The sequence below is a fragment of the Myotis daubentonii genome, chromosome 7 (assembly GCF_963259705.1).
Source record: "Myotis daubentonii chromosome 7, mMyoDau2.1, whole genome shotgun sequence".
In the NCBI taxonomy this organism is placed as follows: domain Eukaryota; kingdom Metazoa; phylum Chordata; class Mammalia; order Chiroptera; family Vespertilionidae; genus Myotis; species Myotis daubentonii.
Genome location: NC_081846.1, coordinates 33,153,223 through 33,168,450, shown reverse-complemented (window position 1 = coordinate 33,168,450; position 15,228 = coordinate 33,153,223). Strand labels below are relative to the sequence as shown.

Here is a 15,228-nt window from a genome sequence, read left to right as displayed (position 1 = left end):
TAACATTTTCCAGCTACAGGGCCGTGCCTAACTACTAACCCACTTTCCTAATTTAACCTTGGTTTGACCTACACATTAAATCCTCTCCACATACCGAGCAGGTCATTTTGTGGCAGCCACTTAACCAGGATTGTATTCTTCGCCAGATTCGATGGTCGAGTCCCAGTGTACCGCCACAGCACCTTACAGACGAGAAGAGGGTTTAGAGACCAGAATATGATTTTTTATAAAGACTGCTCTAGTAGCTAGAAAGTAGAGTCTTCAGAAAGAGCATAACCAGGCGGCGAGGGTGAGGGAGGTAGTGACTAAGAAGGCTCTGGGGGCTACTAACATTTTGTGAATATATGAAAATTTATCAAACTATATATTTATGATTTTTTGCACTTTTCTGCACTCCAAGGGACAGTCTACTTAATAAGTGAGTGGATGCAGAAATATAATTATACACCATTGTTCTAACTAACAGCTTTTTGGAGAAATATTCTTATTTAATATGAAGAAACAATATTTTATTTATTTTATTTTTAATAGATTCTCCTTGAGTCTCTTAGAGACAATGAGACGTCCAAGCGAAGTGGGCCATAGTTTAACAGAGTAGTTAAGAGTGGAATTGCAAAAAAAAAAGAACTTGGGATTCATAATTGGGGAGTGGCAGGGGAAACCCGAGTCTAAAGTCCAACTCAGAGAATCAATTCAGAGCTGGAGGCCTGGGGTTACAGCTCTTATGAAGATAGAAAAGTTTAGCATCTCCTTACTGTCTGAGGTATTTTGCCCAAAGCATCAGCAATTTCCATGGCTTTCTTCTCTGGAATATCTGAGACCATTGAGCCCAAAGAGAAAACCACAATTCCATGTTCTCCAGAGGCATTTACATAGGCTTCAAACTCCTGGAGGCAAAAGAGAAATGCCCAGTTAATGTTTTCTTGTATTCTTTGGGTGACTGCATACATTAAGCTGTGACTCAGATATCTTCCTCCTAAGAATGTGATGAAAGGTATGTGTGTGTGTAAGCTTTCTATGGACTCTAAAACCCTTGCACTTCCCCTTTAAGAAAGTCTATAGTAAAGGTCTGTAGTGTTTTTCAAGGCTTCTGGAATATTCTTTGTATGGAGGAAGAATGAATAGAGCAAAAGCACAAAGCTACAGAGTACTAAGGATTAGGCTTACAAGGAAAATACAAACAGAAGACAACCTTTAACGATGCTTGCTATCCACAGTCTATAGCAGAGTCTTCCACACGGAAGCCAGTCGTTTGGATGATTAAATATCATATTCATGTCAACTCAGTGCTGAAATGTAACCAGCCAGCCTTGCATTTTCCCACCTTTCCTGGAGAAGAGCTTTCTAAAGAGTGCAAATCAACTTTCCTGCTTTAGCAAGAAGAATATGCAGAAATATGTTGGACCCTATCTTTGCTATAAGCTCCTCTGTAGGTCTGAGAGATACAAAGTGAGGGACAGGAACCCTGACCAATTGTCCACCAATGATCTGAGCCCCTTCTGTGCAGTTCAAAAAATAGCAAGGGCATAAGTGTAAACCTTGGTTACCAAAGCCACCGTGGGAAGGATGAACAGGCACTAAGTCCCAATCCACCCAGCAAAAGACTCTCATTGACTGTTCATGTCCTGTTCCAGAAGCTGATTCCTTATAGCAACGTGTCCATCACTGTCATCAAAGGAAGGTCACACCTAGAAGGTCACTCCACTATCTCCAGCAAAGGAAACTGTCTGTGTGTATAGGGGTGAGGAACAGTGATGGCAAATGTTCCCAACTAGTAAATTGACAGATAATGACCTATCAAAGACCAATCCCTGAAATAATATGGAACAAATTTTAGAGATGGGTGTCAAACAAAACCTCTGAAATGATGCAACAGTCAGAAGAATGGCAAAATTAAGAATGGTGGCCCTGTCTCCAGAAAGAGAGTAAGGAAGCCCCTAGATTCAACCCTTGGCAACAATCTTCACTCACATTGCCCTGTGCCCGACCTTCAAAGCCAACCCCAGCCTTCAGCAAACTACGCACGCACATGTACACATACACAGCACACACCTACACCCACATACATGAAAGGCTACACATGCCATACTCACAGTGGAAATTCATTTAGAATTTATAAATAAGGTAATCCTTAAAGGCATAAATAAGGTAATCCCCCCCCCAACTGTAGGTTATTAATGATTTAATCAACCCCCTGAGAATCTCCAAATGGTTTTACTAGTATATGTCTCCAAAGAATGCCAAGGGCATTAGTGAGATTGTACAATGTGGCAGGGTTTTCCCAAAACTGAGGGGTTTCCTCAGGCATGGGACTTCTGGTGTTAAAACCCAACAGTCCTGGTTAGACCAGGACATTGGGCACCCTGGATGTGAGATGGAGGAGCCTTCTGACAGGGCTCAGCGCACACAGTGTTCAGAGGCTCTTGCCAAGCCTGATTCAGAGCATGACCAGGACAAACACTGAGCAGCCTTCCTCCAAGGACACCCACTGTCTAGTCCCCAGACTCTGTTCCAGGCCTCTGGCTCCAAACGCTTTGTCTCAGACTTGGCCACTGGTCTCGTCTGACAAGTCAAGGAGGCCAGCATCATCCTCTCCACCACCAGGCTGTATTTTTGCTTTGCAGCAAGAACATCCTGAAGATGCTTTTTCCAAGGTCCTTTCTCCTTAAGAAATGTACCACAGCCCTCATTCCTGTGGAGATACAGCTCAGCTCCAAGCAGCCATTACCTTCACTCCTGAGTGAAACCGCTATTGTCTAGAAAGAGACTAATCTAATTTCCGCTCCTTGCAAACACACGCACACTCATTCTGCAACCAGCGGGGTGTGCTTACATTAATGGAACCCGTAGGGCCATGAACACCCAAAGTTAAATATCAGCACGGGCCATAGTTAAATGGCCTGGAAGTTCACTGACAGGTCACAAAGGCCAACTACGCAGATTGTGTTAGCATGGCCAAGTCTATCCTAGACCAGCTTTTATGGGGTTCGGTAATGGTGAGGTCCACCCCGTACTTGGCAAAACTTCCCCTAAACCTTGCTGCAATTTCACAGGCTCTGGAATAGCCAAAGAGTGGAGCAACGTGTTTGTTAACTGAAAATAACCCTTGATTCCCTCACCCCCGATCACCTTTCAAAAAAACGGGGCCACTGCTGAAGTGAAAGTACCTACTGGCTCCAATGGGGCCTTTAAACTAGTTCCTTACTTTGGCTGAGAGTTTAGTATTTTTAGTTCCAGGCTTTTATTAGATTTTTCCCTTCCAAAATGTCTTTTGTTTTATAAGAACCCTTATAAGCACTTAACATGTTGGAAACATGTCACTTTATCATTATTCATTCAGACTCACCAGCAAATACCAGTTTTTCCTCTCCTCACCATCCTCGAGTCTCTATTCTTACTGATTTTCTGTTTAGTTATTTTCCCCAGACCCAAAATATATGTATGAATATCATCTCTGAATCTCTACATGTCCATAAAGACAGTCCCTCGCCCTGAGAGGGGAATGACATCTTGGAATTCTTGCATTCTATTCATTTGCTCTCAATGCTGTTCTACCATCTTTTGTCTTTCAGACATTCCAAAGGTATGTCCAGTGCCAGGCTGTACTTTCTCTGAGGACACTCTTTATAGAACAAAGATTTTATCTTTACTCTTGAAGCTCAGGACTTTTATCAAGAGCATTGGGAATAAGACAATATCCTCTAGAGCAGCGGTTCTCAACCTGTGGGTCACGACCCCTTTGGGAGTCGAACGACCCTTTCACAGGGGTCGCCTAAATACATCCTGCATATCAGATATTTACATTACGATTCATAACAGTAGCAAAATTACAGTTATGAAGTAGCAACGAAAATAATTTTATGGTTGGGGTCACCACAACATGAGGAACTGTATTAAAGGGTCGCGGCATTAGGAAGGTTGAGAACCACTGCTCTAAAGGAATGGAAGTGTAGAGTATGTAGACCCTGAGAAAGGCAATACCTACTGAGAAAGGCTCCAGGTGGCTAACGGGGCAGAAATTTACAAAGAGCCTAGCTGTTTCTAAACAGGGCCCTCTCATGCAAACCTTGATTCAGGAAGAAGCCTGCACTAAGCTGCCTGCCTCCCACACTGAACTGCCTGCTTGCAGTGTTTCTGGAATCCTATTTCAACCTATGAAACTGAGACTTTCCCTGTCCAATTGAAGCTCCATAAATATATGCCCCTCGTCAACATCTTCACCTACGGGGAGGCTCCATTCTGACCAATCAGGACAGTAATTTTTGGACTATTCAAACTGCAAGGATTTGGATTCCTCATTTGCATGAAGACAGACCAATCTGGAACCAGGTGCAGGACTTCTCTGGCTCAGAAAATGCATTTTCCCTTTCCACCAAAAACTGAAAAAGCAAGACTGCGTCTCTTCCCCCCCCCCCCCCCCCAAAGACTTCTCCCCAGAAAAGAGCAGAAAGAGCAGAGTAGAATTGTCTAGCTAGAGAAGTGCCTTACCCAAGGTCCTCCTTGTAGCCCTGCTGTTTCCTAATTGAGCTATAACACTATTGAGCTACTCCACAGCTGTGCTGTTCTACAGCCATGCTGTATCACAAGTGAGCTGTTGGCACTGCCCCAATTAAAGGCCAGGTAGTCCTATACACTTTTGTTCTCTGCAAAGGAACCCTGAACCGAGTGCTCTGGGCATATGGCATTTAACCCTTATTGCCTCTCATTGATGACAATCCACTGGAGCCCACAGAATAAAATGCCTCAGGTATACTTTCCTAAAGCCTCAGGCCCAAAGAAAAAACCGAGAAGATGACTCCAAAGACAGATATAAATTACAACTCAACCTAGAAAATTTGCAAGCTAGAAGTTAAACAAGAGGGCATTTGAAACTAGGCATTCAGGATCAATCTGTGACAAGTTCATCTACCCCAAGTACTTTTGAGATTATAGGCTTGTAAAGTTCCCACTCAAATTACACACCTGGGATAATGGTTTTTTGTTAGCGCAGTTGATCCCACCAATAAAAACCATATTGGGCATGATGGGCCTGGGGGGAAGCTTCACAAAGTCAGTCCTGAAAAGCCAGATAGATGCAGAGCTCATAAGGTCCTCGACAGTCACGTCTTTCTGAAGGACTTCCGAAGCCAGTAGCCCATATGGTGAATAAACCACATTGCACATAAAGTTCTCTGTCAAGGCGATGAGCATGTTCTTCACCCGTTGCAGGAAGGTCATGTGATCTGAGTTAAATGACAGACTCCTGGGCACGTAGGACGGTGGGTTGGGGCACTGGGTACCCTGATAATCCAGACTGCATGGCAGTGCATTCAAGAAAAACACAACAGGCAGAGCCAGATACTGGGCCACGATAGGGCCGCAAGGAAGAAAAGGGTCTGTCAACACAGCATCGAAGCCGCTTTCGGCCAGGGAGGTCATCAGCTCCTTGTTGTGCAGTAGATGGGAGCACCCCGACAATAACAGGGCCGAGTCCTCTTTGACCTTCTTGTAAGTTTTGATCAGACGCTGCAAGAAAGGCTGCTTCTCAAATGCGTTATGCCCAACGTCGATAAAAGATGCTACCAAGTCCTCCCTTCGGTATGGCACGGGGTAGGTCTTCAAGGTGTAAAACGCTCCTTCTCTAATGTGTATGGAGGCTTCAGGCGCCAAGACCACGATGTCATGCCCCCTCTGCTGCAGCTGCTGGATGATGTTGCTAAAGCTTAGCCAGTGGCTGCCATCCATGGGGACCAACAATAGCTTCCCAGCCTGGGACACAGCCAAGCTGAGCGCACACAGCAGCAGGCCCAGGACAAGCGGACCTGGGCCCCGAGACCCTGCCGCCATGGTGCGCCTGCCTTTGCTATCAAGACTGGTGTCTGCCTGAGGTTTGTCCTCTCCCACTTACAGGTTCCAAGAACCAATCTATACAGCCAGTTAATGTTTGATTTTTGTTCCATGACTAGAGCTGTCGTCAGTGAAAGATAGCAGGAAATTTAATTTGAGCAATAAAAAGTTTTCTTAATAGGCAACAACAGTTTTATAACTGGCTGAAATTCTTATCAACCGCTCAGATCACATTCTGGAGTGAACAGAGAAAGTGAAGCGTCTCCAGCACCTTTTACCTGATTCAATGAGCATTTCCCAGGACTGAGCGAGTGTTGCCTGGGAGGAAAAATGCTATGCAGTGAAAAGGAGACTCCGCTCCTGAAGTGAAAGAGGAAGCTGACTATGGCTTTCAGCAAGAAAAGAAAATGATGTTGCAAGCCCACCTTTGGCCCATGGAAACCTTTAAGAAAGCTCAATCATCTTTGATTCATTCATCCAAAAAGTATTTATTGAGTCCAGCACAGCGCTGGGCCTGGAGGCTGCAGCAGAGATCCCCAAACATGAGTCACCCGCTTCCTCTGTCAAGAGCGACAGATGAACAATTTAAACAGATAAACAGACACATGAGAGGTTGTGAAAAGACTGAGGAGGAGTCCAATGCTGATGGGGTAGAGAATGGCAGGAAAGGAGAGCCCCTTGAGTACATGGGCACAGAAGGCCTGTTGCAGAACAGATCTGTATTCATTTGGAGAGGCAGTGAGAACAACTCTGTATATAAAAGGCTAATATAGATAAAATAAAACTGAAATTATATTCATCACACAGGCCCAGGGACGAGGGAAAGGAAGATACTTTGGGAAATTCTGATGACCTTATTGAAGCAAAGGGGAGAGGTGAACAAAAATAATATGTATTTATTGAGCATGTACCATGTGCCATGTAGGAGGCCAAGCACTTTACAACACACCTGTAATCCTCTAGAATTGTCCTGTAAAGGCAGATATTATTATTCCCATTTTATAAACAAAGGCACTGAGACTCAGAGAGACAAAGTGACTTGCCAGAATCCTGCATTTCCTAAGCGGCAGAGCCTAGAGACCTGCTCTTTTTTCTTTTTTAGATTAGAACTATATACCATATATTTATTAATATTTCATAACTTAGTTTTACCCTATCAAATGGAGATCATAATAATTCTTTTTAATATATTTCTTATTGATTTCAGAGAGGAAGGGAGAGGGAGAGGGAGCTAGAAACATCAATGATGAGAGAGAATCATTGATCGGCTGCCTCCTGCACACCACACACTGGGGATCAAGCCCGCAACCGGGCATATGCCCTGACCTGGAATCAAACTGTGACCTGGTTCATAGGTCGACAGTCAACCGCTGAGACACGCCAGCTGGGCCATAATAATTATTGAATGATTGTTAAAAGGTCTCCATCATAAAATATCAGTGAGTTATTATGCACACCACAAAGCTCTATTTTGATGATTATTTATATTATTAGTTATAGAATTCCTGACAAGAAATATATTTGAATCATTTCATTTAAAGAAGTGTTTATAAGTACATGTGATTCTATCTCCAGAAATACCAACATTCAATGAAGAGTAAGATTATTGTGTACTCAAGAAGTATGGAAATTATAATAATATTTCTCTCTTTTTACCTGGGTAAAGAAAAGTGTAGACACTATAACATATATACTATTAAATTGTTTTCTGGTCAGAAATAGTTTCATAAATACAAAATGAAATTTAGAAGATAAAACACGTAAAGATCACTGAATGCGCACATTTGTTTTGCATATACATCAACAATGTAAAGTGCAAATATGTGTGTCATTGGGCTCATATCATCCAGAAATAAATATATTTACCTGGAAATTTTCACTTACATGTATGTAGAGACCCTGCTCTTAACCACAATTCCCACTAACCTCCTTTAAAGCCTAGATATTAGTATGTAAGGCCATGATTGAACTTTACGACCAATCAGAAGTCAGAAGTAAAGCTGTGATCCCCACACTCAATTACCCAATTGATACAAATGGAGAAAAGGCAGAGGGCAGGACTTTGGGACCAAGTAGAATGTGCTCACACAGCAACACCCAGTACCAGCTGGTGCCCCAAAACAACAGGTGAAGGGTCAGGGAACAAATCTGGCCATTGCCTACTAGAAATGCCCCTTCTACAGAAAGGGCAAGTTGGAGCGCAGACAGAACTGAGTATCTCACTCTTTCCTTTGGGGATCCATTGCTGTTCTATACGATCCAAGGATGAAAGCACAGAACCCAAAATTTTGACTATGAACAACAGTGGCCACCCATACTTGAGGGATCTGTTAGAAGAGTCATAAACGTGTAACTTTAAAGCACTGGGGTCGTGTGGGGCATGTTCTCATTCTGGTATTGAGAGTAGGTACTTAGAATCCCTTTTCCGTGTACCACCATCCTTCCTCCACAAACTTCCAGTTTTGTATGTGCTTATAGATGAGTGCACATGTTTGTATACCCACATGCACATGCACTCTGAAGCTCCTCTGTTCCTCAAACCCTCTCCATCTCTGGGACCGAGATTCTGGGTGAGGAGAAAAGAGGAAGCAATGCCTTGGCTCCTTGGTGTGCCTTTATCTGCAATTCTGAAATTGTACTCCAGTTTCAACATTAAGAGCAATAATTCTCCCGAGGTCTCAATGTCATGAGAGTTCATCTGAGATTACATGGAGCCAAAGGGCGGTGAACACAGTCACCACTATAATGATTTTATAACTTCCCTGCATCATGAAGCACCTCTGAACTTTTGGGGGCCTCTGTGTACCTAGATGGTTTGGGGCCCAACTCTGCCCATGACTAGGGCATGTTGTTTACTAATATGAATAGCAGGCAATCCACATTCACTCTCAAGAATTGCAGCCAGGAACCACAACAAAACAACCCAGTAAAGCCTCTGCCCTAGAACCTGAGCAGACCTGACATACAAATCCATTGCTAGCTCTCCCATTCATCGAATATTTATGCGAAGTGTTGGCCCTATGGGCACTATGCTAGGAACTGGCGCCAGAAAACCAAGGTAGAAATAGTTGGTGCCTATGAGGAGGACTCCAGTGCACAAACAACCAGGCAATTACAGGGCAAGGTGAGTTGTGCTCTGGTGGGGGAGCATGAGTGGCCAAGGAAACATAGAGCAGGGCAGAGATGTGGTCTTGCGCTTTTTTTAAAAAAAAAAAGTAAGTAAATGGAACAACAAATCAATTATTTATTTATTCATTTATTTATTTATTTATTTGAAATATATTTTATTGATTTTTTACAGAGAGGAAGGGAGAGGGATAGAGAGTCAGAAACATCGATGAGAGAGAAACTTCGATCAGCTGCCTCCTGCACACCTCCTACTGGGGATGTGCACGCAACCAAGGTACATGCCGTTGACCAGAATCGAACCCGGGACCCTTCAGTCCACGGGCCAACGCTCTATCCACTGAGCCAAACCGGGCAGGGCTTGTCTTGCTCTTGCAGAATAGGTTGTCTGCGAGAGAGTTCCTGGAATCCACTAGAAGATGATTTCTCTTTAAGCTGAAGCCAGTCACCCACTCCTAGCTCTTTTAATGGAATCAGATTGGAGCTGTTTGTTGAAGCTCCTAAAGTAAAGGAGTTGCATAAACAAATCCATTGCCCTCTAAATAGTCTATGAGACCCTCCAGGGGAAGCAAATTGGTCTTCCTTGAATCTCTGTAGCATTTTGTTTTATTCTGCCTTGTATCCTTTAGCAGTTTCCATATCTTTCTCTGCTACTTGTGTATGTGCCTACCTATGTATACATCTATATTGCTTACAGGTAGGATTTCAGCATCAGCTTTAGAATGACTCTCTTGCTCAGGTGTCAGTCTATGGTTTTGCAGACCTTCAGCACTCAGTAAATGTTTCTGGGTAGGTGTGACTTCCCTTCTCCCTTTTCTCTAGGCCCCATATCCAAGTAAGAAAGTACTGAATCCAGATAATGCTGCAACTGCCTCTCAGACCCAGCTGCAATGGTCCTGTTTCAGGGCTTCAGGACCTATCTGTGCCTTCTGATTCCGGGTATCAGCTGCTTTGGCATGGTCACACCCCACCACCACCTCTGAAACCGTGGTCAACAGCTTCAGGGCCCAGAATAAAATTCACACTCCTCAGCCTTGGCCTCAGAACTGGGAATGGACCCAGCCCACCTGTCCAAGCTCATTTCTCCTCTCAAGCTCTTCCACTTGACCTCTCCCTCTGCCTCTTTCCCTGCAGCCATTCTGGATCACTCACTCTTCCACAAATATGCTTTGTAACTTCCCACATTGCTTTGTTCACAATGACTTCTACTCCCAATCAGCTTCTTATTACTGTTCATTTCATATGCTTAGTAAGTGCCAGGTCCAGGCTTTATATTTAGCCTTTCAAAGTTAGCAGTTTGTTCTGGTGATATAGCACACACACCCTTTTGAATCTAGTACCCTTTATGATGAAACTAGAGGCCCAGTGCACGAGATTCATGGGGAGGGCAGGGTTCCCTCAGCCTGGCCTGTGCCATCTCGCAGTCCCTCCGGATGTGGGAGCGAGCCTAAGCCATAAGTTGGACATCTTTAGTGCTGCTGTGGAGACGGGAGAGGCTCCTGCCACTGCTGCTATGCTTGCCAAGGCTTCTGGCTGAGTAGTGCTCCCCCTATGGGAATGCACTGACCACAAGGAGGCAGCTCCTGCGTTGAAAGTCTCCCCCTGGTGGTCAGTGTGTGTCATAGCGACCGGTCATTCAGCCATTTGGTCAATTTGCATATTAGCCTTTTATTATCTAGGGCAGTGGTCGGCAAACTGCGGCTCGTGAGCCACATGCGACTCTTTGGCCCCTTGAGTGTGGCTCTTCCACAAAATACCACGTGCGGGCGCACATGTACAGTGCGATTGAAACTTTGTGGCCCATGCGCAGAAGTCGGTATTTTGTGGACGAGCCACACTCAAGGGGCCAAAGAGCCACATGTTGCTCGCGAGCCACAGTTTGCCGACCACTGATCTAGGGTATTAGAGAGTTCATTGGTTAATCATTTTCCTCTTAGAACTAAGTGACCTCTATTGGTGTTGCCTCACCATTTATCAAAGCAAAAAAATATAGGGTCAGAGAGAGAATGAGAAAGTAGAGAGAAATCAGATGTCAAGAAAGGCCAAAAATAAAATCATGGTTGTGTTATAGTGTTTTAGTGGAAATAATCACTGCATGCCAAGTTTAAACACATCACTATACATGCAGCCAGCAAGCTTCAATCGTTTTGATATTGCTATGGGCCAGGGCACTATGGGAATCCCCAAAAAATTTTCAGGGGAATTTTGCAAAGTTAAACTGTTTCCATAATCATGATATTGGACTTTATCACTCTCATTCTCTCTTAAGTGTAAGGGGAGTTCCCTGTACATGTGATACAGCAAAAGATTGAATGCGGAACCAGATAAAAGAATCAAGCTCTCTTTGACTAAGCCGGAGAGAGGCAAAAAATAAAATGTAAAATGACACCATTCTTCACAAAATCTTGTTTTGAAAAGGTATTTTTTCTATAAAAATATGATTTATGATACCGTGTAATGGGTTTATTGCTATTAAGTTGATTAATGGATTTTTTATTGTTTTACTTCCTAATGGAGTGTCGCTCGATTGAACCCACATAAACAAAAGCCAACGGGTCCTGAGGCCAAAAAGTTGAATGGATGTCTAGGCAAACTCTATGACGGATCTTTAGCCCAGGGTCAGACTAAATTCACTCCAACTTTAACAAAGGTATATTCCACAAGCTAAGTTCCTCTCTTTTGTGCCCTATTTGGAGATCACAGCCCAACTGAGGGCCCAGTGGGAGGAGCCTAAGTGGGCGGGGCCTTGGCACCACAGGAAAGACGTCACAGAGCGCCTTGTAGGACGTGGGAGAGGCCTAGCACCGCCGGCCTCGACCAATCAGATGCGGGCTACGTCACAGGGGGCGCACCTCCCGGACGGCCTCACTGGGCACCGAGCGGGCGCCGTGGGACACCAGGCGCGCGCCGCTGCCTGTTTGGCCCGTGGCCCGTGGCCCGTGGGCCGTGGCCGGCCGTCCAACATGGTGGACTACTACGAGGTGCTGGGCGTGCCCCGCCAGGCCTCCTCCGACGCCATCAAGAAGGCCTACCGCAAGCTGGCGCTCAGGTGGCACCCGGACAAAAACCCGGAGAACAAGGAGGAGGCGGAGAGGAGGTTCAAACAAGTGGCCCAGGCGTACGAGGTGCTGTCGGACTCCAAGAAGAGAGCCGTCTACGACCGCTACGGCGAGGCGGGCGTGGAGGCCGGCGGCGGCGGCGGCGGGCCCTTCGAGGACCCCTTCGAGTGTGTCTTTACCTTCCGCGACCCGGTCGAGGTCTTCAGGGAGTTTTTTGGCGGCCGGGACCCATTTTCGTTTGACTTGTTCAGAGACCCGTTTGATACCATTTTGGGAGGTCGGAGAAGCAGGAGCAGAGGGTCCTCGCCCCTTTTCCCCGCCTTCAGGGAGTTCCCAGCCTTTGGTGGGTTTTCTTCTTTCGATACAGGATTTCATTCCTTCGCCTCTCTGGGGAATGGGGGCCTCTCGTCCTTCTCCACGTCTTGCGGTAGTGGCGGTGGGATGGGTAACTTCAAGTCCGTGTCAACTTCCACCGAAATCATTAATGGCAAGAAAACCACCACCAAGAGAATTGTCGAGAATGGCCAAGAGCGGGTGGAAGTGGAGCAAGACGGCGAGTTGAAGTCCCTGATCATAAACGGCAGAGAGCAGTTGCTGCACATTGACACCAAGTAACTCCAGCCCACCCCACGTTTCGCTTACAGCACACGGGGAGGAATGGCAGGACATTTTTTTGGAGATTGCAAGTGAGCTCTACTTTCAAAATAACTACTGGGCACTTTATAAACGGTTCAATGCCTTTGCCTGTTTGTTGTTCTTCTTAGGACCACGCTAATAGGACTTCTCTTTGTTTCTCTTTAAAACTGTTGCAAATGTCTGCATACACTTTCCTACTTATTAAACACAATCTTGAGGCTGACGGTTTTAATGTCACGTTAAGACAGCGGTTCTCAACCTCTGGGTCGCGACCCTTTTGGGGGTCGAAGGACCCTTTCACAGGGGTCGCCTAAGACCATCGGAAAACACATATATAATTACATATTGTTTTTGTGATTAATCACTATGCTTTAATTATGTTCAATTTGTAACAATGAAAATACATCCTGCATATCAGATATTTACATTACAATTCATAACGGTAGCAAAATTACAGTTATGAAGTAGCAACGAAAATAATCTTATGGTTGGGGGGTCACCACAACATGAGGAACTGTATTAAAGGGTCGTGGCATTAGGAAGGTTGAGAACCACTGACTTAGAGGATAAGAATATTTCTGTAAGACCAGGGAGAGTGCTTCATTTGACATATCTACATTTGACAAAATTCAGAGGAATTCTTTACCTTGGAGCTTTATGAAAAAAAATATTTGTTGAAAATAAGTACATTCATATCATTGCGGGGGGACAGTAGCTGACTTGAAGTAAGCAAAAAATAACATTTTTAAATGCACATCAAAAGCAAAAAAACAAACAATTGATAATGGAGAAAGTAAAATCAGTGATACAAACATACTCTTTCAGAGATACTCTCCTATGATGCATCAGAAAAATAGAGGAGATAAACTTAAAGAGTAAGATGATAGTGACAGCCCTAACTGATTTGGCTCAGTGGATAGAGCGTCGGCCTGCGGACTCAAGGGTCCCAGGTTCGATTCGGGTCAAGGGCATGTACCTTGGTTGCGGGCACATTCTCAGTAGGGGGAATGCAGGAGGCAGCTGATCGATGTTTCTCTCTCATCGATGTTTCTAACTCTCTATCCCTCTCCCTTCATCTCTGTAAAAAATCAATAAAATATATATATTTTTAAAAAAGATGATAGTGACAGAGAATGGAAAATATAAATCTGTGGATGACAGGCATTCCCAAAGAAACCAGAACAAAAATTTCAATATTTAGAGAAAAACTTGAAAGTTTTCAATAAGATCTGGTTTTAACTTTAGACTTACCATACATAGTAGGCACAAAAATGGCCCTGTAAATCTGTCCACTTCTAATCCCTGTTACCTGCAGATGAGTCACCTGACATGGTAAAAGGACTTTGCATGTATGATTAAGTCAATGATCTTGAGATAGGGCAATTATCTTGGATTATCTGGGTAAAAATGTAATCACAAGGGTGCCTATAAGTGAAAGAGGGAGGTAGGAGAGCAGAGATTTGAAGATGCTACACTGCATTTACATGGAAATGGAAAAGTGACAGACAATTCCCAAAGTAACAACAAACACTTGTTTTAAAAAAGGAAACAATGCAAAAAAAAAATGAATTTACACTAAATGGAAAGAATAACATCATACACACACACACACACACATACACATACATATACATACAGTCCTCGGGTTATGTTGGAGATCCGTTCCTATGACGCGATGTAACTCAATTTTCGACATAAGTCAGAATCCACCTACATAAGCACCTACGTTGCTCACATGGGGCACATACACAGCAGTAATGAAGTGAAACAGTAAAAAAAATTTTAAAGAAAGATAATTTCTGACCTTTACTTGTGGTAAATAAATAATAAAAAACATAAAGCACATATGTACATATGTCGAAATGATGGAACTTTTTTTTATATAAATACTGTAAATGGGAGATGGCGACGTAACCATGAAACGACGTAAGTCAAGTCCGACGTAACCCGAGGACTGCCTGTGTGTGTGTGTGTGTGTATACACTAGAATATTGTGTGAATGATAGAAATTCTTACATCAAAAGAAACTATCAGAAGAGGGGAAATGTTATCAAAAACTCTTTAAGCAAACTTTTTATAATGTTTTTAAGTTAAAAAGATGACTTCACATATATGATCATATGATTTTTGGCAAGGGTGGCAAAACCATTCAATGGGGAAAAGACAGTCTCAGCAAATATTGCTGGGAAAAGTGGATATCCACATGCTGAATGAGGTACCTAAAATAGTCAATTTCACAGAGACATAAAGTAGAAGAATGGTGTTTACCTGGGACTGGGAAGAGAGGGAAATGGGGAATTGTTGTTTAATGGGCATAGAGCTTCAGTTTTCCAAATGAGTTCTAGAGATTAGTTGTACAACTATGTGAAGTGCTTAGCAGTACTACACTGTACACTTTAAAATGGTTAAGATGGTAAATCTTATCTTAGGTATATTTTACCACAATTTAAAAAATTGTAAAGGCCAACTATGAAGAAAATAAACAGTAATAACACTATGTGTACCAATCTTGTAACTATAGAATAACTATTAAAACTATTAAAATTCCATCGGATGTGAGGGCGATCTGGCTGCGACATCT

The 15,228-nt window shown here is 43.7% G+C and overlaps 2 protein-coding genes across 5 annotated transcripts in view; one reads left to right on the top strand and one right to left on the bottom strand.

Moving 5' to 3' along the window:
- LOC132238374 (UDP-glucuronosyltransferase 1A7) overlaps nucleotides 1-15,228 on the bottom strand; it is a 48,821-nt gene that overhangs the window by 4,162 nt on the left and 29,431 nt on the right. For 3 of the 4 annotated variants that reach the window (XM_059703603.1, XM_059703601.1, XM_059703602.1), the window contains exons 2-3: nucleotides 756-887; nucleotides 95-182 (exon numbers count right to left, since the gene is read on the bottom strand). In XM_059703603.1, the coding sequence (XP_059559586.1) occupies nucleotides 95-182; nucleotides 756-887 (220 nt within the window). Of the gene's footprint in view, nucleotides 1-94; nucleotides 183-755; nucleotides 888-4,962; nucleotides 5,889-15,228 lie in introns of those variants that run through there. The other variant, XM_059703600.1, reaches the window with a different exon arrangement.
- On the top strand, nucleotides 11,808-13,703 carry LOC132238377 (dnaJ homolog subfamily B member 6-like). Its single transcript, XM_059703615.1, has one exon. It carries the CDS (start codon nucleotides 11,916-11,918, stop codon nucleotides 12,624-12,626), a length of 711 nt encoding a protein of 236 aa, XP_059559598.1. The 5' UTR covers nucleotides 11,808-11,915; the 3' UTR covers nucleotides 12,627-13,703.

Bases quoted from the DNA above. Each gene is read 5' to 3' on its own strand.
- LOC132238377 (XM_059703615.1), top strand. From the start codon at position 11,916: ATGGTGGACTACTACGAGGTGCTGGGCGTGCCCCGCCAGGCCTCCTCC.